Below are 20,207 nucleotides of genomic sequence, written 5' to 3'. Positions count from 1 at the left end.
ACCTGAAAAAAAGTCCTATTAATGAGTTCCACATCAAAATTCAATTTTTTCTAACAATTATGTGCTTGGTTTTCATTTGTAGACATCACGGGATCTGGCATGCTTCATTCAGTTTGAGAACATTAATGTTTATTATGGCTACCAACATAAAGTGAAATATAAGGCACCTACAGATCACTGCTTCGTCTTAAAGGTAATCTACATGAAAAATCAGTTCTGCAAATGTCAGATATGCAAATGTTTTGTATGTAAACATGTTTAGTTTTGAAGTTCCAATATCCATATGTCATCTTCTTCATTGCTGATAAGCAGTACACCTTTAGTACCTTAACTGGTAGTTCTGTGATACATGTCTACCCTACATCTATAAATTTGTCCTCAAAACGAGGCTGAATATTCTTCCACTGGCTGACTGTTCAAGGGGCTGGACACATGACACACAAGGCAGATGTATGATGAGAAGACTGGAAGCAGCTAATGTTGATTTTATGAGCACTAGGGACTATATACTACAAGGTATGGCTACTTTTTATTTGCATTGTAGTCATACCTGCTGAGTAGTTTGTTGAAGTGAGATGCAAAATCTTGCACAAATAGACATCTCAGATGGGATGTTTTATTGCACAGCTGTTTGTGGCAGAGGAGCAAAAGGCATTGTTCACCCACTCAGGAAAATCAGTGCTTGCTGTTGAAGTAAGTGTCTCATTCCTGCCTCTCCAGGTAATAGGACTACAAATTGGCTGGGAGTTCTGCATTCCTCTTAGGAAAGGAAAAGAAGCCCATGCTTTTCAAATAGTTCAGATAACAAAAATGAAGCTTTGAGGATGCAATAATTAGGCCTTGCTTCTTATCTGTCATTAATACAGATTTTAGAACACAGTGGGATTACTGTGCATAAGACAGAAGGTAATCTTCTTGCTGTTTTTCTATTTAAAGGCCTACAGTGCAAACAAGATATTAGAAAAAACAATATCTTGCCATTCCAGAAAAAAAATACAGTAAACATTCACAAGAGGTCACTTAAAATACCACATTTCTGGCTGTAGCTGCACACAGAGAGCATGTTTTTATTTAGTTTGAAAATGTCTGCTAGCCTAATTTACACATGGCCAAGCAGAAGTGGCTTATAGACCCAGACTTATTTTCTGAAGCAGATCTATCTAATTAACACAGATGAGCTGTTTTAATACTATAGTTCTCTGCAAAATGCTTTGCAGAAAAACCCTATCTATTCTTGTAAGACACAGGTGAGTCTTCTGAAGTTAACAGGTAAGCATTATGTCTGAAAAAAATACAACTTCTAATAAAAAAAAAGGAAAAGGGGACTTGATTTAAAAAATAAGTGGAAATTTATTTACTGAACAGATGACTGGTCTATGAAGTATCTGACTAATTTAATGTCAGTTATTCACATTGTGTCCATATGACAATATAACCATGATTTTGAAGCTTATGCAGCAATGTGTTTAACTATTAATAATTATTAGGAAAATTTTCTGGACTTAACTGCATCTTTTGTGAAAAGAGGTATGCTATAAATAAGAACTTACACCCCCCAAAAAAGTCACAACTCAACTTCACACAACCCTTGCTTTGCTGGATGTCTGATGTTAGCACAGTACCCTCAACATGAAGGGAAATGTGAAGAACAAGACCAAAAGCTCACAAGAGAAAGCTTTATGCATAATAGGCTTATAAATTTATGAAACCTACTTAGCAAAACTGTTTGCTCTGATGCTTCTAAAATGTGTTTGTGATACACTAGAATAAACATCATATTGATAAGATTGTTATATCCAACACTACTTAGTGGTGAATAGAGTATGTTACAGTGATTGTTCTTCCTTTGAATTGCCTCACATCAGCATTTGGTAGATTCCTGACTGGTTCAACTTCAGATTTGGCTTCTTTTGACAGCTGTCTCTTGCAGGGGCTGGAGTAAGCACTGACATCTTCAAATCTTCAGTTGTTTCAAAAGTAGAAAGAAGCCTTTCACTTAGGGTGGCTTTCTGAGAGTGATGCAATGGAGACATCCATATTTGTTACTATTTCTCTACATTAGTTGGAATTCTGTATCTACCTTTTTGAAGGCATGATGAGTTTTGTCCTGTCCTTCTCTTACCTTTGGAGGTTGGAGCTGAGGATGAAAGATCAGAGGCAAGAGACAAGCGACAAGCTTGTACTTTACAGGACAGGAGAAATACAAGGACTTAGAAGCTTCAGCAATATCTTTCTTCTGTGCTGAAAATTCCACTCTGCTGAAATCAGAACCAGACAATTTCCCACCTTTGGGCATTTGAGTTGAAAAAACAATGTATTTATTTCTGACTGGTAAGATGACATCCCTCCTCCAAGAACAGGGGAAATGGCCTTTGTTCATTCAAATGGCTGCAAATGGCCAGTGAGGTGGTCTGATTTGGGGTTCAGTGTGGCCTCATGCTTGAAGGAAGCATCTCATCCTTTCCTCCAGTCCCCCTTTGAATGATGAGCCTTCTAAACAAATAATCAGGCTAAACCCTGTAGCATTTGTACATGCCTTCAAAGGTCGTGTCTCATATTAGCTAAGAGAAAATATAAAACATTTCTTTTTGCTTTCCCCCATCCTTTGTCATCTTTGCTGGGTGTCTTTATGAAGGGAAGAGCCCTCAGGAGATACAAGAATGAGCAGAACATTCCTGCCATGTTTGCATCTATGTGCCAGGCTTCACCAAGAATTTATGGGCAAGAGGAACCCTGTAACTAATGTTAATCACAACCCTAGTGACTTGGTTCTAGCTAGAACAATGAGATTTCTCGGGTTGTTTGACACTGCCATGAACTCTATGGGCTTCTGCCTCAAAGTCTTCATGACATTTCTTCAAATGTTGCTTCACCTTGATCTCTCTGAATGGAACGTGACCTTTTTTCTTCATTTTCTTCTCTTAGGTTCCAGTCAAGTTAAGGGCTCATAGAGACAATGAGCCATGAGGTAACATGGGTCCAATCACCTGGAGCCAGCAGCTCCCTCTGTCCTGTTTCTTTTTTAATTCAGCCATTTAATTTGAACAGCAGTCATCACACCTGGGTTACTTAGCTGATGTTGGCCATTGTACCAGTGTTGGCATAGCAACAAGATCGTGCACATCATGGGCAGGCTGTTTTGATACTAAGCCAGAAGCTGGGGTAGGTTTTGCAGCAGTAGGTTTTGTGCTGGAGCTCTGCACTTAGACTAGCTATTTTAAACTACCTCAAATATAAATGTTCTTGTCTGCAAATCCATCCTGTAGGACATTCCTCTTACAGCTAGAGAAGCAAGATGTGTTATGAGTGCTCCTTTCCTATCATTTCTTCCCATTACATCAGCATCCCATTGTACATACCACAGGTCAGAAAAAAATGGGGAATATTTTGCTTATTTTTTAACTGTCACGACACTGAGGAGATAATGGGAGAATGGGTGGTGTGCCAGAAACAATTCAAAAGCACGTCACAGTGTCCACCAGCAAAAGAGAAAACACTTTGCTGAGCTTATTTAGGAGTTTCCTTTCAGGATGATTCAGGACACAACTGCAGTAACTGAATGCAGGACTTGCTTCCTCATATCAGCCCCTCTCAAGCAGCAGAAAGCCCATCTGGGACCGATCAAAAAGAGCACAGCTGGCTGGTTGGTGTCAGGTCACTTTTATTTGTCCCTGCTCAGCAAACAAGAACTGATGTGGCTGGTCCTGAAGATGTAAGTGCAGCCTGACACAGAGGATCTGATGGAGTTGGCTTTCAGGAATCTTTAGGCTTTGGGCAACTATTAAGCTTGGAGAACTGTTTTATTTCCCAATAGCTACTTTTTCTGTGCTGAGCTATAACCTTCTTAAACGCAATCATTCTATACCACTGCTAAACAAACCTTCCTCCCTCAAAAGAAGTCCCATGTTTAAAAAAAAAAAAGAAAACAAGACAAAGAACCATCAACATATTAAAAACAAAGCCTCTGAATAAAATAGATACCTTTGGATTATCTGCACCTATAAACATGCAGATCTTTCCTGTTTGCTACTCAGCCTAAAGGTAATGCTTACAAAAATTTCAAGATCCCATCCTTCACTTTGACATCACATGAAGTGAGTCTTTTCTTAATAGATACCTCCATATGCAGAAAAGAGGAAAGGAAATGGCAGCCAAGTGTGAAAGAAGGCCCTGACTCAAACCTGTATCTGTCAAGGTCAGATCTATCCCTCTGTTGCAGGCAGAGGAGGCAGGAGAGGGGAGCAGCACGGTTCTCCTCGCCACCCTGTGGAGAGTGCTGGCTGCTCCCAGGAGAGAAATGGCCAGGGAACAAAAATCTCTCTCCTTCATGGAAAAAGTAATTTCACACACAGTACCCAGCAAGTGCACAAGTTGGAGTGGCTTGGTTCCACACAGTCACCTTTGCATTTACAAATGTGAATTCTCATGCCTAGATTCTCTGTAGATCATCTCTTTCACCGTCTGCTATACTACATGGGAAATGCTGTGGAAATGGGTGAGACTTTTTGTGATTTATTTCATATTCCAAAGCTGAAAGCTCTCAAAACCAAGAGATTCCACCATGAAGGAAGGGATCTGTTCATCGTGCTGGTGACAGCATCCATTGCACTGAGCAGAAGCTGTGAATGTAATGTTTATCTTGTGCATTAGGAGTGTCTGTCTATGTGGGTGTGGGTGTGGGTGCGTGCTCATGCTAGTCCAGAAGCTGGTTTTGTCACACCATGGTGAAAAATCTTTCAAAGCCAACAAATAGCAAGGTAATCTATATGCAAATTTGCTGGTTTAGGCAGCCTGATGTGCCTGTGACAAAGAGTGGATTTAATTATAGTTTATTGGTGCTGGTTGTGCTTGAGTAATCTGGAGGTAATGGTGCATAATGCTGAATTAATCTAGGATGAAAAAAAATTGGTTTCCTGGGGATAAACTGAGACAAAGGCAAATCATCCTCTGTTTCCACAACAGGGTACATTTGCCTGTCTAGTCTAAACAGTTATGTTTTCCTGGCATCATTTGGAAACTAAGATTTTTTTAAAACAAATTTCTTATGATCCAAATAATTTTGGAATTAAATTTTCAAGAAGAATAGCTTCTATTTGCAAGTGTTATCATTCTAGCAGATTGTTTGGTATTTAGTCACTCAACTCCCTCCTCACACCCAGTATGCTCTGTTGCAGACTGAGTCAGGTACATAATGCTTTCAGCACAATGGCAGTTCAGTTAGAAGGTGAGAATTAGCAGTGTTTGAGATAGAAAATGTTGGAAAAAGATATAGAACCAATGGGTTGTGCTGGAAACAAGGGTAGAAAACAGGAGATTTTCTGTTTCTTTAAGTGAAATATATGAAAACTGTAGTGTTAGCATGAGTGTCTCAGATAAATATTGCAGAGAAAAATTAATTGCTAAATAAACTGAAAAAGCAAAAGCAGAAATACTCTATTACAGAACACTTTCAGATATATTGCATTACAGTCACAGTAGGTGGAGACTTTTTCAAGATTAATACATAAACAGTGGGCAGAATAAGGACAGAGAATGGAAAGAGAAACAATGTAATAGCTTTGGAAACTTGTTTCCTGCATAAAGCAGTCCTCTTTGCTTACAATAGATATTAAATATATATTTTATTGACCAAAAAAAATTTGTCTCAGTCACTAAAGAAATGTAGGTCAAAAAAAAAATTTCCTCATAATAGGACAGCTACTGTATTATCTGTACAGTTCACAGACATCTTGAAAAGATGAGTTAAGCCTGGTCATCTTACTGCAAAGAGTGCATAGGATTGGAATTCAACAACACTTTATAGCAGATGGCAAATTTGAACCACTTCAGTGTGATTTTGAAAGGTGCTGAGTGTTAATTCTTTCTGCAGTCATGGGAGCCAGAAGAGTCTCAGCTTTTCTGAGAAGTTAGCTCAACATAGCAGAAATTCATTGGTAGAAGATAAGATATCCAAAAACATTGACCATCCTGTGAAAATCTGGCCTGAAGCCAAAGCTTTTGATTCAAAGTTAGTCACTCTTTATACTTCTGGCTATTGTTTCTGCCTCAGAGACTGAGCAATGATCCATGTATTTTGGGGTAAGGAATCCAATGAGATGCCTGAATAACTTCAGTTTACTTTTCATCTTCAGTGTTGGAAGAAGGCAAAGCAAAAGAACATTTATTGGGATAATCTCTAATTTCATGCACATATGGCCTTTAGCCTCTTTTTTTGGCACAAACCACAGAAACCACATCGTTCAGTTCCCATTTCCTAAGGTTTTCAATGTGGTCTTTTTTCCCTTAGACAAAGAGCTTGCTTTATATCTGAAAATGTAATCTGCACACAAATATTTTTTAAACCTCTCCAGAAAAATAAGGTCTCTGTATTCAGGTGCTTCTACTTGCAGAGGAGACAGTGGGTCAGAACACTAGATTCTGTTCCAAACCTTTTCAGTGCTTTAATGGGTGGAACACAGCACATCTTTTTGCAGCCTGAAGTTTGAAGTGCTCAGACCTTAATAAGTGACTGGACAAGTGTCCAACATGTCCAAAAATCAAGCCCAATGATGTGACTAATTCATCATTATTAAGAATTTTGACATCAATAGAGAAAAAAATCCACCATAGCCAATTTACATTGCATTTTAACACACCATATTATTTCGAAGCACTATTCAATGGTGGCTGGTTTTTAAAGTTGTCTTTGGTAGTTAATTTTGGTGCTGCATGTTTCAGAGGCAAAGGTGATAAACCTTTCCAGAGGAGATGTTTTCATGTTGTAGTCAGATTACTTTAATGGCCTTTTCAGGACACAGTATATGTACCATGTAACAAAGTAACTCATCTATCTCTATGTGTGAGATGTGCAAGTTGTGGCATACTGAAGTTAGTTTTTACTTTACCTAAAAATACAGTATAGGATTTCTCAGATGACCCTCATAATTAATATCGTTATGACCTCTGTTAGTCTCACAGAGAGGTTATTACAGGGACTATGAATCTAGTTTAGCAAAACCAGACCTGCATAGTAACTGCAGCTCCCTAAGTCTGTGTGCTGTACTAAACAGCTCTCCTGGGACACAGGAGCTGTGAAAGGAGGAAATGGGTTCACATGGATCTTCACACCAAGTCCAGAGACTTTGAACTGTGCAGATTCTTCTCTGAACTGGTTATCCAGAGTTATCTTTTTTAGATATTGTCTAATAGTTTTTTCATGTGACCTGTAGTACCCAGTGAAGGGTTGGGCTTGTAAAGGTCCATGTCAACAGGAGGGACTTCTGCTAACTGTACTTCCAGAATACTTTTGGTATGCTACAGTTTTTGTCAAGTAAGCAAGCTGCTGGGGTAGGGTGTGACAGCTCCTAGCTGAAATGTTAGACCTTCCTATCCAAAATAGCATGCTTTGTGCATCTGAAAACCACAGGAAGGCAATTGCCTCCATCTGAGACTCTTTGTAATAATCTCCTACAGGCTTAAACCTTTGGGATTAAGCTTGGTGCTTCTGGTGTTTGGTCCAGTGGTCTGGCCTTGCACACAGCAGCAGTAGGCAACCTCTGCACCATCAGCATGCAACAGTCCTCCCTAGACCTGATCCAAAGCCCAGGAAAGGTAATGGGGATGTTTCCAGTCAACTTCAGTGGGCTGTGTCCAGACAAAGTTATGTTTTATGTGTCATTAGTAAAGTCACACAGAAAAAGAGAGCCAGTGCTGTAGCTACTTCTTGGAAAGCGAAAGACAATACAGTTCTTAGCTGCCAGCATGGCTTTGGGGTGTTCAGCCTTCCTTATGAAACCTGGTGTTCAGCAGCTTGCTAGGTTGGTCCCTAATTGACAGAATATACTTGTGACTTTGCATTTAATCATGGTTGCTGATTGGAGTAATTTAATCAAGGAACTGATTGGGGTAATTTGGAAAAGGCCCCACTGGTGAATGTCAGTAGTTAAGATGGATTGCCCCATGGAGACAATAGCTAGTAAAACATATGGCAGAGGGCAGGCAGTAAATAGCTCCTATGTTTTCTGGCATGGGACATCCTAGCTTTGTTCACTGACAATTCCCTCCCAACTTTTCAAGGATGGTGAGAACCTCCCCCAGTCTCAAAATATTCATAGAAAAGTAAGCAGAAAGGTGAGGAAGCTTGATGATGATCCTACATTAGTCAGATTCCCGAGAGAAGGGCCTAAATTCTAACTAAAGAATTATGGAAGGCCATTATGAGGCTGAAGTTCTGGGCAACAAAATCATGAATAATATGCAGTGTAGGTATAGATACAGTAATATGCATAAGGAAAAAAGTGATCAGAACTTTGCTTGTGAAACGCTAACTTTCAGCTGGCCTGTACCATTCAGGAACAAGATGCTGCTGACTTGATGAGTGCTTTGTTTCAGTGCTCAGTGGTGGTCAGTTATGTAAATTAAGCATATAGGTGATAAACCAGCAAACATTGCCATATTGTGGCAGAAGTCCATCATTTCTCGTCACTTGTGCAGTTCTGCTCCTCCCATCTCAGAGGATATAACCTGGAAAAGAATCAAGGAGGAGCAACAAGGATAGGCAAAGATGATAAGGAATGACTTTGACTTGAGGAATTACTGCAGAGATAAAAAGCCTCTAGGCTGAAAAAGAGCCAGCTTGCCAGGAATATGATGCTGATCTCTAGGCTCAGGAGTGTCATGGAGAGGTGTGGGTAGGGGTCAGCAATTTAGTGTCTCTTCCAAAATAAGAACATTTCACAAAGGTAGTTGGTAGCCGCCAGGTTCAGAGCAAAAGGAGGTGATTCTTCAAAGAATCTGTAGCAGATTTGGGACAAATTTTGCTGGAAGATGTTGTAGATGCAAGAACTCTGAGCTTAAGAAAAAGCTGAAATATCCAGAGGAGAAACCCACTGAAGAACTTAATTACAGAGACACACCATCCAGCTCAGAAAATCCCCTGACCTCAAAATAGTTGCAGACAGGGAGACTGCAGAGCAGGAAGTATCACCCATGCTTGTCTTGTTCTTTCTCTTCCCTCAGTATCCATTTTGGCCGCTGGTGAAGTTCAGATGCTGAGTTCAAGGACCTGTGATCTGACATAGCATGGGTGTTCTTGTGAAATTGGTATTTCTGTAGGTGGCCCAGAAGAGAGGTTTGCAGCAGCAGCCCCTCTTGCCTCCCCAGCAGCAGATTCCCATGGCAGGGCTGTGTCTGTGTACAGCACCATTACCTATGCTTGCTCTATGCCATGGCCTTCTCTGCCTTATTTATGCAGTATGCATTTTCTTCCAGATGTTAGTGTGAATTATCTCTTAAATTATAGAAAAGGATTGGGTTTTTTGTTTGTTTGTTTGATTGGGGGGTGTTGTATATAAAAACTGTTAGAACTGTTGGTAGGTAAGGTGTTTGAGAATGAGGAGAGATATGTAAACCCACTGGAGCTGGTTGACATGAAAAAGGAGGAAAACAAAAATCCTCTCTTTTTTCATTTTTGAAAGCTTTGGGTGCCATCTGGTGGGCGAAATAGGACCTTACACACGGGAGCAAAATTGCTATTTGCTTGTTAAAAAGGTGCTTGAAGAACCTATTTACTCAAGGTTGCAGTGCCTTTGTTTGCACATCCTGGTTCTTTTGGCTCCACTGGTGATAACGTAACCCAGGTCTATGGGATGTCCTCTGCCACACACAGAAGTGCCTGCTTACAGTTCCCTTTTAAAGATACCATTCAGAATGAACTCTTAATGGTGTTCACTGCGTTTGGTAACATAATGGAGAAATGGTGGAAGGAAATGAGGTTTGTCAGGTATTATGTCCTGGCCATGTACTGCAGTAGCAAAGCCCACTCTGAGCAGCGTTCAGACTCTCCGAGGCTGCTGGAGACAGGGACAGGGAGACTCTGGAGAAGGCTGTCTGTCCAGGGGCCCTGATTACTGCCTCTGTTTTGTTCATGGCACAGGTGTATTGCATCAAGATACAGCCCTGTGCATTAAGCTGTGTGGAGGGATGGGATGTGAGCATGCCAGCTGGGTGATGCACAGGTCTGTGTGATGGGCATGGTGCCTGCTCTGCAGTTGAGGCACCTGGTGACAGGGAGCTGGCATCTCTGGACTTGCAATGGTGACATGTCCCAAGTAGCTGAGCTCAAACACACAGAGATCTGTAATGCAGTTACTCACAGCACTGTCTTGGGACACATGTCACTGTGAGGCCCATCAAGAGTAATATTCCTTTGATTTTTTCCTCCTCACAGTTATGTCCCTGGTGTGTTTGCTCTTGCTCTGTAATTGTGTGTTCACAGATTTCACTAACTGTATAAAAATGTAAACAGAAATTAACATATAAATGAGGGATAATTAAGCCCTTTCCTTTGGTTTCCTTATTTTCCTTGCATGTCAAGAGATGGCAGTATATTATTCCATCCAAGGTACTAAAGGCTTAGACCCTTCTGTGCTATAGCAATGGACCAAATGCCTGCAGAGTATTAGAGAGGATGGTCAGTCTCAGGCAAGTAGGCAGACTGTCATTTTAGTTTTCTTTGGGTTGCAATGGTATATCAACATATACCACTACTACATTGAGGAGTAAGAGGAAGAGATCTTAGATTGTGTCTAGAAGAAGAAAAAATTTAAATATTTTTGTACAAACAAACAAAATATATTACTTCCGATGGCATTACATTTTGAGTGTTCCTCTATCTAAAACATATGGCAGCATTACAAAACTGTTGGCAAACAGGAGTAAAGAAGAATAATAAATATAAAGGAAGAAAGCGAGAACTAAGCCCAAAGAAAGGCAGTCAGTTAGAAGGAAAAATCTGTTTCAAGTGGGGGTTTACGCTTAAACAAATCTAACATACTCTTTGAAAACTTAATATGTTCAGCATTCAGTCTGGATGCCTTACAGATGACAAACCACAATGAGAAACAGACTTCCTTGCAGTGTTTATACACTGAGTGTTAGACCTCAAATCATGGCATATGCAGACTTCATTGAACTCTAGATCACTATTAGATTTCTGTATCCTTTGAACTCATAATACAATTCATTAAAGTTATTTCAAGAAATGCTGCCAGTGGCAACTCATGTACAGTTCATAATCACCATCTTTTTACTATTTTCTTATATTCTATTTCTGCTGCTTCTTTTTTTTTCCAAATCATCTTCAGGTTAACATGATGCCTCTAGGCAGTGTTCTCACTGATGTCACAGTGCAGTGCCTTCAAACGTTTGTACAGTGACTTGATTTCTGTGTTTGCATTACTTTATGCATCTATATCTTTCAGCATCCCCAGATTCAAAAGGAGTCACAATATATCAAGTACTTATGCTGTGATAATCAAGCAACCCTGCATCAGTGGGTAACAGGAATAAGAATTGCCAAGGTGAGGCTAAAAGTAAATTTAGTTAAATGCATATTTTATTTAAAATCCTGTCTTCTTCAGGTTACTGACTGCCTTCATCTCAACTGGAAATATTGTGTGAAGAATGGACATTCATGCTAATTCTACCATAGAAAGAAAGAGCAGAGGGGCATGACCAAGACAGATTTTCTGAATGTTCCCATACACTAGTTGTCAAAGTGTTTTTCTCATTACACGAGGGTGAATTCCATAGCTATCAAACTCTCATACTCATAAAATTACTCCACAGTTACCTGGCACAATAATATTCTGCTGTGACAAAAGATGGGCAAGCTCTGGTCAGTCCAGCTGTGACATTTTTCAGATAGTTCTGCCCAAATTGCCTGCTGCACCCTCTTCAAAAAGATCTGTATTCAGAGACCATTTTAGTTGGCACAATATATTTCAGGAGATGGATTTATATGTAGTCTAGTATACTGTCTATGCATGGCTATACAGACACACGAGTGTTAAGTATATATTAGAATCTGCCAGTCCTGTTTCAGGATGCTACCTAACGAAGGCATAGGGTGAATCAATTTTGTGTCCTTCAATGACAGAGTTGTTTGCAGTCCAGGATTCAGTGTCCCAAGTCTCCAGTCTTGGAAAGCATTGGAAAAAGATATTTATTGAGAATAGTTGTTTTTAAAGCCATGTTTCAAGGTGTTTATAGATAGTGAAATTAGCATAAAATGTGAGAATGATATCAGTAGGACTGTGTTTGGTGACAGGGATTCGTATTTTACTGTGCTATTACAGAGATGTTTTCTACCTGGCCCTATACAGAAGTAGGCACAGCACTTGTGGAAAGCTACTTTTAAACAAAGCTGGGAGGGAAGGAACGGGATCAGAAAAGTTTTATGAGAGCAAAATGAATGCTTGGTTTATATCAAGCTTAATACCATGCTTATTGTATTGTTCCTGTTGTTTTGCAGTATGGCAAAATGCTGTATGATAATTACAAATGTGCAGTGAAGAAAGCTGGCTTGTCTTCTCGGTGGACAAATCAAGAGACAGTGGAACCAGCTGCACTTGCAGGATCCTTATCAGCAGGTACTGACACTGTTACAGCAACTGAAATAACATTTATTGTCCTCCTCTGAAATTATCAGTGTTGCACTTTGTCTTCACTCAGAAAACTGTCACATGGATTCAGCAAGACAGCATCTTGTTCTAGGCAGCCTAGTGTAGCTCTGTTCTGTAACTAAGCCAGCAGCAGAGCTCTGACTTTAAAGTTAAAACTTGAGTACTACAAAGACAGCCCATAAAAGGTCAGTTTAAACCTGCATAATCTAATAATGTATTTTAATGTTGGCATCTGAATACAAATCCTTTATTCTCCTTCTACATTTTGTGGACCGATGGTCCGTGTCTCAAAGTTTTCTGTTTGCCCGTCTCTCCGCTGTCTGTATTGGAGCTTTTCTTCCAATGAATAAAAGGGATGAGTGGAATATTCTGAGAACAATTTAATACTGAGATTATTATAAGGTCAGCCATCCCCTTTCCTACCCTTCACTCATTTGCGTGATAACAAGGTGGGTGTTAGGAGAAGGATGCAGAGGAAGAAAGGCTCAGGTTATTCTCTTACCATTACTTTTCTAGTAGTTTCATCATATGGCTGTTGCCTTTTTTATCATTGTACAGATACAACAGTGCATAATACTGGCTGTAAGCTGCAATAATGTATTTAGTTTACATTCTCAAGATCTGCTTTATTTATTAGGAAGGATATGCTGGCCAAGTACTAACTGTCCTAAGACAGGCGAAGTCAGCAGTTAATGTTCTGACTTCTCATGCAGACAATTCAGGCTCCTCCAAAATTTTTTTCAAGGCTTTAGTTCGCTTTTTCTCAGTACATTTGAGAAGTGGGTGGTCTTTCTACTGTTCCTTGGAGTGACATAATGGTAATAAATGCACATTTGAAGTGGGAAGCCCCAGTAACAAACTGTTTTGAGATTGGAGGGGAAGAGGAAGTTTATGCATGGGGGTAGTTTGGCAGGGGTGGATGGGACAGTCATTGAGCAATTTGTGTTCTGGAGTTGATGGCAATAGACATAGCTGGCCAGTGGGGCTGGATGTTGGTGCTGCAGTCTGTACTGGATACAGGCAGGATCAAGGCCTCATAATGTATATTATACATCTGTGTAACTTCAGTTTCTGACTAGGATCCAGGAACATTGCATATGATCTTAAAATATACTGTTAATCTTAACTAATGAATCCCATTAAATGGCATAGTAGCCTGGAAACATTTTTGTCATGTATGTTGTCTCTCTGGAAATGTCTCTAAAGGATTATTAGTGTACTAATCGAGGCACATTGCTGTGTTCCTTGCTGTCTTACAGTTGTCATTACTACCCTATATAAAACCTGAGACCCAGCTATAATATTATGACCTGAACTTGCCTGACTACGAGCAGTTGTTGGCTCATGTTTTGGAAGTGGAACAAAGCATGTTTTCATCTGTTCTGTTTTCAAATGGCTGTGTAGTAATTTATATGGTCTAATTTCAGTGTAGGCTAAAATCTGAGATATATATATATAATTTCAGTCCTGTGTGACTTTAGCAGGAGGCTGTTCCATGTTAACTTCAGTGTCAGGCAGAAGGAATGCTCAGGAAGACAGGGGGTACATCTCATGTGTAGCCTGTATTCCCTGGTCATGCTGCTGAATTCAGCATTTGTGTGTTTTCACATACCCAAGACTGCTTAGTCTGCAGTTCTGAAGTGTCCCAAAGTGGCAAAATTGTTTACCTCTCTGCCTCTCTATGTGGATCTTTGGACACTAAAAACCCAGTATGTTATGTGCCAGCACAATATCATAATGTTTGAAAGATGAGGGATTTTGCTTTATTCAGATGTTCCATATCACTACCAAGCTCAATATTTTGCATTGTATATTTTGGGTGTCTATATTTTCCATCATATTTGGACTACTTTTTTTGTTTGTTTAATAGAATATTAATTCAACATACAATTTTTGAGAAATTGACTTGCAGAAAGTTCTATAACATTTAAATGAAAAATAAATCTGGACAATGTAAGGCATGAACTCGCTTAACTCACTTAATGGATTAACTTGGTGTCCTTTAGCTGGCTGACCTTGTGCACAGCATATGTGCAGGTATGTGCCAGGATGTTGCTTCCAAGTCTGGCACAGTTCATGAAAAATACATGAACAGAAGAAGAATCAAAATACCACTAATCATGTCCCAGCTTTCTGCTTTATCATATTTGCCAAGTAGAACACTATACCTTACACCATATAGAGTGGCTCTCTCTCTGCTCTCTTTCATTCAGTTAAATCTCAGCATTACTGAGGGCAGCAATGTCTGAGCAGTGTGAAGCCCAGGCTCCAGCTCTCTTATAGCAAAGTGAGGAGACAGTAACTTCCTCCATCTGAGGACATGGTCCCAGAACTGATCTCTCTCTGCTGAGTACTTAGAACCATGTGGTTGGTTTTATCTCTTTATTGAGCTTATATGTTAGTGTTTTAACAAACACAGACTAGTTTGAATTATCAAAATGGCACTTTGGGTTAAATATGCTGAACAACATCCAGGCACAGACAGAAAAGACAGGAGTTTCAGGTCATCTTCTGTCGTCCCTTGACAGTAAATCGAGTATACTGCAGAGTTTGTTTTCTCTGACAATCATGTGATTTGATGGAATGGCAATAAAAATAATTTGTTATGTTTCTTATCATATTTGTGGAGCCTGTTTGCTGATCAGAAAAGTACATGTTAAGATTAAAACCATCATTGTGCTTTAACTTACATTGTAGACAGCTATGAGTTCACTAGCATCCAAGTACATGAGTGGAACTTTACTGGATCTCAGAACTGTAAATCAGAATAGAGCTAAGGCAGTCAATAAGTTTTACAAACCTATGTATCTAGGCACCAAACAAATACTATTTACTACTTTGACATGTACAGCTTCCAAAAATCATAGACTAGACTAGAGAGTTTGTTTAATCCTTATCAGACTATACAGGTGCTGGGGATTTTTTCATAATTAAATCCACAAATTCATCTGCGGTCTCTCTCGCTTGCTCTCTTTGACAGTACTGGGTTATTTATGCATATCCCTTTCAAACACAGTAATGGTGGGCAGACATTTGGAAGAGTTTTAACTTAGCCAGCTGGCAGATTTTCACTAATCTGAGAATAGAGTGAGGTTCACAGTCTTCCAAGATTCCAAATAGGGCAGAAGTTTCAAAGCTCTTAGTTCATTTACTGAAGAAAATGTATCAGCTTCTCTGTATGTTTTCAAACCTTCAGCTCTCTTGACTGTTATTGATATGAAACTAGGATGCTTTTAGTGTTTATGGTGCTTTTTTTTACTTTAGCCTCTGTTAAAGTAAAAGAAAAAAACATGCAATAAAAACTGAGAATGTAGTAATACTTCAGCACAATGCAAACTTCATAATGCTGTTACCAAAGCCAGCTCCCCATCTCTATTCCTGTATCAGCCTTATCAGTCACTTTCTGTAGACATCATTTACAATAGGCAGAAGGAAAAGCTCTTCCTTTGTCAATAGCTTTACACACTCTGATAATTTCTGCCATATGTCTTCATCATTCTGTCACTTGCACTACCTATAGTAATGTCAGCTACAACTGTGGGTCCATGAGGACAGTTGTTAGCTTTAATCTAAGGTATCTTGTTTATTGTCCTTCAGTAATGAGCTGAATATCAAAAGTCACAAAATAAGCCTGAAGCAGAAAACAGACCCCTCGGTGGAAGTTGGAAAGATGTTTTTATAGCTTTTGTCTTAGTTTACTTAACTTACTCCCTGATCTGGATAATATTACAAAAATGTAACACTCTTCCCTTTGTGTCCTCCCTTGTCACAGGTGCTGTTCAGTCAAATGGACAGATTCCCCAAATTGTTTGTCATTCCAGTGCAGAATCTTCAGAAACTCAGAAGAAAGTGGATACATCAGAGGTACAGTTCAGCAGCTTATAGCAGTGCACTAGTTAAATGTCACCTATGAACCAGATCTCCAAATTTGTGGTTTTTTTTTTCACCCACCGTCTCTCCCCCTCAAAGTCCCAGCATATTCTTGTTACAAGCATTTGACTCATGGGCAAAGTGGCTGGTTCCTTGCTGCACCTTCTCCTGATTTACACACTGCAGTGTGCCCCTTGCATAGAAGCAAGGAGCTGCTGATGGGCAGTGAGGGTACAGTCCATCTGCCACAGCCATCCCAGGTGACATCATGAGCAGAAGTAGGAATGTACCTATTGGGAAAGTCTCAAAAACTCTGCTGCCAGAACTTTGGTGCCATTTTCTCTCAGCCAGAAAACAGGTCCTGCCTTAGTAACACAAAGGATACAGTAGTATTTTCAGCAGCAAACACTGCAGCTGAAGATGAGTGTGTAAGAAAGGAGGAAGTGTGAAGAAATAAGGGAAAAAATTACAGTTTTTTCTTAAACTCTAAATGCATTCTTTGGTTAAGCTCCAAATTTTCTTTACTTGAACTGTTTACTCTGGATGTAAAAATACCAATAGGACATTTCAGAAACATCCTAGAGAAAAAGAAACCTTGCATTTGGAGTTCATTATTTACTCCATCATGCAAAAAGTGCATAGGACAAGCGAAATGAAATTCCTAGGATTTTTCTGTCGTCTGCCATTACATGTCCTGTGCTTCTTCCTGTCTTTGAGTTCCTCCTTTCAAAAGATCTGTTTCTCTGTTCTGAGCCTCACTTCCTCTGGAATAGATCATGTTCTCAGAACTCAGTCAGTGGTTCTCTCCTGTGTCTCATTTACTTCCATCTTTTAGGCAAGGAGGGTGAGGAAGAGAAGACAAACATGTTATAATTAGCTAATGCCAGAATTAGTACTGATGACTGCAGGGCTGCAGAGAATTGTTCTCTAGCAGAAGCAAACGTTGCCTTCTTCATCTTGCAGGTTCTTAGAAGCCTGGGGCCAAAGACTCAAGCTGAAGTCTTTCAGGGTGCATAGTGCTGCAGCTAGAGCACTGCACTGGCTGGATCTAAACTGATAAATTAGTGTAGCTAGAACTGAATGTATTACAAAGGTTTGTTTTCAGGACAGCAGACTTCTCCACTGGTTGACGAGAACAGATAGCAGCATGTTTGTGTAGTAACTGTCAACAGCTACATTAAAAGAAAAGAGCAAATTATATCATGATACCACCAAACAGGTTTGTTTATCTTCAATATCAGCTAGCAAACTGAATTTAAAAGAAAAGCCACCAAAAATTTTGTCAAAGCAAGCATCTCTGTAATCTATTGCTATCCTATTTGTTGGTTTGTTTGTTTTTTTTTTTTAATTTGTATGATGGATGCTTTCATTCATTTCTCCTTCTAAGAAGCTGCCAGAGGGTTTGAACATGTCTAGAACTTAGTGGCTTCAGGGACTTTTTTGTAACACTGTTGCTTCAAAAGTGGAAGAGGAATGTGGATGGGTCTTGCCCAGAAGGCAGAAGACACCCTTCCCCAGGCTGATCAGAGCCCTTGCCCCCTTTGTGCAGCACACAGAATAGTGACAGAAGGGTGACAGTTGTGTCCCAAGTGCCTCTCTCCATGGTGCCTTGCAGCACTCTCCCTCCAGCACAGGGGACCATGTGTAGCACCTATGGGTGCATGTGTGGCACACCATGCTGCAAGTGCTGAGGACACTGAACCCAAACAAGTAAACTTTAAATTGCCAGATATCTCCACCTTCTTCCCAGTTCACTGATGTTGTGTCTGATGAGTTTGGTGACTTCATTAGAAAATAGGTGACTTTATTATTTTAGCTTTATCCAGAGATCCAGCAGTCACAGCTAGAACAGAAGATGGAGATAAAATGGGGAAGAAAGCCAAAACTACATGTGCTCTGTATGTTCTCAAGTCTTGATCAGTATTTTTTGATGTAAAAACACAGCACAGATAAATTTTTTTTTTAAGTCTTCATGGTCTCAGGGAATGAACAGCAGGGTGGAATGTCAAGAAAGTATCTTTATATGTTTTACTGACTAGCTGTAATTCTTTGAAATTTTAAAAGCACTCATTTTCTGAGGACAGCACTCAAAGAAGCACTATGAATACTGCCAACCATGGAGGGCTCCACTGTCAAAGCTCTGTGGGCAGCTCCAGAAAGAAAAAACACTGTTTACATTCTTCAGGCAAAATGTAGTCTATCCCATTCCTTTGTCTGGCTACTGCAGTATTCTTATGTATTTTCACATCCTTTCACTGACTGACTGTGTCTTGTCATTTTATTTCTTCTGCTTATTAAAGGCTAAGTCAAATAATGTCAGTGCACCTGGTCTGGCACAGCCAGTGATGAGGCCACAGAAATACCAGACTAAGAAGAACTCACTGCAGCCCCCTCCTCCACCTGCAAGGCGGTCATCTGCTATTTCTGTTTCACCAATTCTACCCCCCAAAGTCAAACGAGACAGTGCCATCTTCCTATCAGATCCAGAGGGCTTTCCAGCACCACCACCTACAATGAAGATGGATTTTCCACCCCCTCCACCAGCATCAGATTTATGTGAACCTCCTCCAGATTTTGTGCCTCCACCACCACCACCAGCCCCCAGCAGTGGTAATGGAGACCTTCCATTACCTCCTCCTCCTCCTCCTCCCCCTGTCTTCAGTAAACCACCACCTCCATCAAAGAAACCTGTGCTGCTTCATTCAAAAAGGCCTGAAAACACAGAACAGGCTGGAGAGGCAGCTGGGGCCGGAGGCAGGCAAGCAGATTTCATGTCTGACCTCATGAGAGCTCTTGAGAAGAAAAGGGGCAGCAGCTCCTGACCTTGGGGAGCAGGTGGACTTCAAACTACAGCTGGTTTTGTGAGGTATCATGGAAGGTTGTGCTAGATCAGGCTCCTTCTGGAGGAATTCTCCTTCAGAGTTCCTTCTGGGGGTCTCAAAAATAAGGTGGGGTGCCCTCTGTCACTATAACCTGCTCCTTTCCCTCCCACCTTGCCCCCTCAATATTAACTCCCATTCCAGCATCAGGCTGAGGTAAGAATTTGCTGCCTAGCTCCACTGTGTCAGGATAGCCAGGGATGGTGAAGCAGCACATGCAGAACCAGTCCACAACTGATATGCATCTTCTGTGGCTGCCTCTCTAGTAAAATCAGAGTGAAAATAAAAATACAGCAGTGTTCTCATGTCAATTTTGAGAAGTGGGAAGATCCCTTTCATCAAATTCCCCTTAAAGTTTCTTTGTCAGAAACCCCCCTATTGTGGGGTTTTCTTCAATAGACAGACACATTTTTTTCCCCCAAAATAGCCTAATCTTGAAAGTAAAAGCTCAGTTAGATAATTCTGAGATATAAGGCAGGATTAGGACCATTTCCAGACAGCATCATCCCAAAAGTTATACACAGCTACTTCCACAGGCAACTGCAATCACACCTGTCAGCACTCACCATTGCTGCCCTTAACTCTCATTTATTTGGCTAATCTTAGATGAAGAAAAATTTTTATTTTAAAATCCCTTAGAATTTTTTTTCCAGTTGGCTAACATTTGTCTTCAAACTGTACCTAGAAATAGTCTGTCTCCTGAAAAACTTTGTAATTATCTTGTACCTGATATGAATGTCTCCTCCTACATTTTTTTTCATTTGTTCTCCCACTTTAATTCTCCATTGTTCATATAGGCAGCATTCATTATTAGCTCTCAAATAAAATTACCTTCTATCTGCCCAAAGTGTCATCGTTAATGAACAGGCATTTTACTGGCAATTGGTACCATTTCAAATATTTTTAAAGAGTTTTTGCTTATACCTTCTAGTCTTTGTTTTTATTTCTTTCAGTCTTTGCCTCTTCTCATGCACATGATCTTCTAAGATACAAGTAATACATTTCTGTATATAGC

The 20,207-nt window shown here is 40.1% G+C and overlaps 1 protein-coding gene across 1 annotated transcript in view; it reads left to right on the top strand.

Annotated features, from left to right (window-relative positions):
* The window catches only part of APBB1IP (amyloid beta precursor protein binding family B member 1 interacting protein), a 56,135-nt gene extending 35,928 nt beyond the window's left edge, over positions 1–20,207 (top strand). Inside the window, exons 10-14 of the mRNA XM_071734964.1 lie at positions 83–193; positions 11,241–11,339; positions 12,293–12,410; positions 16,216–16,307; positions 18,614–20,207. Of these exons, the coding sequence (XP_071591065.1) occupies positions 83–193; positions 11,241–11,339; positions 12,293–12,410; positions 16,216–16,307; positions 18,614–19,135 (942 nt within the window). The 3' untranslated portion in view covers positions 19,136–20,207. The remainder of the gene's footprint in view (positions 1–82; positions 194–11,240; positions 11,340–12,292; positions 12,411–16,215; positions 16,308–18,613) is intronic.

The sequence above is a fragment of the Heliangelus exortis genome, chromosome 2 (genome assembly GCF_036169615.1).
Source record: "Heliangelus exortis chromosome 2, bHelExo1.hap1, whole genome shotgun sequence".
Taxonomy (NCBI): domain Eukaryota; kingdom Metazoa; phylum Chordata; class Aves; order Apodiformes; family Trochilidae; genus Heliangelus; species Heliangelus exortis.
The sequence above is the reverse complement of the archived record's forward strand: the minus strand, read 5'-3'. Positions and strand labels throughout refer to the sequence as shown.